The following is a 2222-nucleotide window of genomic DNA, read 5'->3' on the forward strand; positions in this document are numbered from 1 at the left end:
ACTTCTGGGCGGGTCTAACAACTTCTGGGCGGGGCTTAGGACTTCTGGGTGGGGCTAAGGACTTGTAGGCGGGACTAAGGACTTCTGGGCGGGGCTAGGTCATCCTAACCACGCACCCTTCATGCAGCTCCGATCAGATGTGGGCGTGTCCCAGGTACACGATGAAGGAGGGCAAACACATCGAGTGTCGGTTTGACGTCTCTGCCTTTTACAACCGGAGACAAGACCCGTTCTACCGGTTCTGGGTGACGGGCACCAGCCACCGGGAGGCCATTCCCTGCTCTGAATTATTCTCCAATTTGCGCAAGATCGGTGAGTGATTGAGGGACCAGGAAACGTCTCTTTTTCATAGAAGCATTTTTTTAAAAAAAAATAATTTCGGTGAGGAAGGGAGAGGGATGGAGAGAGAGAAACATCCGTGAGGAGAGAGAATCATGGACCGGCCGCCTCCTGCACGCCCCCGACTGGGGATGGAGCCCGCAACCCGGGCCTGTGCCCTTGACCGGGACTCGAACCCGGGACCTCCTGGTTCCTAGGTCGGCGCTCTAACCACTGAGCCACACCGGCCGGGCACCAAGCCGGCTTTTGAGCGTTCTGTCCTGAGGTCGAAATGCAGGTGAATTATATTTTTTTTTTCGGCCCAAAGCCAGTTGGGTATTTATGACGTCATTCAAAAAACATACAAAATTTTCTACCTAAAAACTTACTCTGCAAGCCCTGGCTGGTGGGGCTCAGTGGGTAGAGCTTCAGCCTGCCCTGGACGGAAGGGTCCCGGGTTTGATTCCCGGCCAAGGGCATGTACCTGGGTTGCAGGCACATCCCCAGTGGGGGGGCGTGCAGGAGGCAGCTGATCGATGTTTCTCTCTCATCGATGTTTCTAACTCTATCGTTCTCCCTTCCTCTCTGTGAAAAACAATAAAATATATTTAAAAAATATATATATATATTTTTTATTGGTTTTAGAGAGAAAGGGAGAGGAAAGGGAGATAAAGGGTGTCCCAAAATTCACGCAAGAATTCTTTTTCATAGAAAACACAGGTTTATCATTAAAAATTGTAAATTTTTTATTGATTCATAAAGGGCACAGTCTAGGGTTATGTATGGAATAGCACATCAGGTAAGTGGCCTCCACGAGAAATGAGAAATACTAAGGATGAGAGAGAATCATGGGTCGGCCGCCTCCTGCACGCCCCCTACTGGGGATCGAGCCTGCAACCCAGGCCTGTGCCCTTGACCAGGAATCGAACCCGGGACCCTTCAGTCCGCAGGCCGACGCTCTATCCACTGAGCCACACCGGCCAGGGCCATGACTGATCATTTTTACACCCAACTACCTACTTGTTACATCTGTATGTTGTTTCACATACATTCTTTATCCCGCGTCTGGGCCAGCAAAGCCGGGGAGGCCATGGACCCGACGGGCTATTGCATCCATAAACCCTAGACTGTGTCCTTTACGAATCCATAAAAAATTCACAATTTTTCAGGAGAAACCAGTGTTTCCTTTCAAAATTACTTCTTGCGTGAATTTTGGGACACCCTTTCGCAATACTAATGGCGAGAGAGAATCACGGATCGGCCGCCTCTTGCGCGCCCCCTACTGGGCTGGGAAAATATATCTAAAAATTTTTTTTTTTTTTTGGTTTTTTTGGGGTTTTTTTTTTTTTTTTTGGTGCCGAAACCCGCGATCGAATATAAATTTTTTTTTAGTTGTTTCCCTGATCTGAGCTTTTTTTTTTTTTTCTCTCTCTCTCTCTTTTTTCCTTTTTTCTCTCTAAACATATCCCTAGGTGAGGATTAAAAAAAAAAAAGCTACATAGAAAGTTTCATGACTATCTATATATATAAAAGGCTACCTTTTTTCTCCACCAGAGAAGTTGATCGCACCCAACATCAGTGCCACGTGCAATACGTCTCTCGCGCTCCTGCAGTGGGACATGTCCAGCCACCTCCACCGTCTGTTTGACTACGACCTCGAAATACAACAGGTCAACCCTTCCGTCCTTTGAAAATGTATTTTTTATGGATTTCAGAGAGGAAGAGAGAGGGAGAGAGAGAGAAAAACATCCACGATGAGCGAGAATCATGGGCCGGCCGCCTCCCGCACGGCCCCTACTGGGGATCGAGCGCATTACACCGGCCTGTGGCCCTGGACCCGGAAATCGAACCCGGGACCCTCCCAGTCTGCAGGCGGACGCTCTCTCCACTGAGCCACAACGGCC

At 48.9% G+C, this 2222-nt stretch overlaps 1 protein-coding gene and 1 non-coding gene across 2 annotated transcripts in view; one reads left to right on the plus strand and one right to left on the minus strand.

Annotated features, from left to right (window-relative positions):
* Nucleotides 1–2015, plus strand: part of LOC102758217 (interleukin-3 receptor subunit alpha) — a 6544-nt gene extending 4529 nt beyond the window's left edge. Inside the window, exons 4-5 of the mRNA XM_015570469.1 lie at nt 128–312; nt 1873–2015. Coding sequence (XP_015425955.1) covers nt 128–312; nt 1873–2009 — 322 coding nt within the window. The 3' untranslated portion in view covers nt 2010–2015. The remainder of the gene's footprint in view (nt 1–127; nt 313–1872) is intronic.
* Nucleotides 494–567, minus strand: TRNAP-AGG. Its single transcript has one exon. It is a non-coding gene; the product is annotated as a tRNA-Pro (tRNA).
* Nucleotides 2016–2222: the final 207 nt, after the last annotated feature.

Source organism: Myotis davidii, unplaced genomic scaffold, assembly GCF_000327345.1.
Source record: "Myotis davidii unplaced genomic scaffold, ASM32734v1 scaffold553, whole genome shotgun sequence".
Taxonomy (NCBI): Eukaryota; Metazoa; Chordata; class Mammalia; order Chiroptera; family Vespertilionidae; genus Myotis; species Myotis davidii.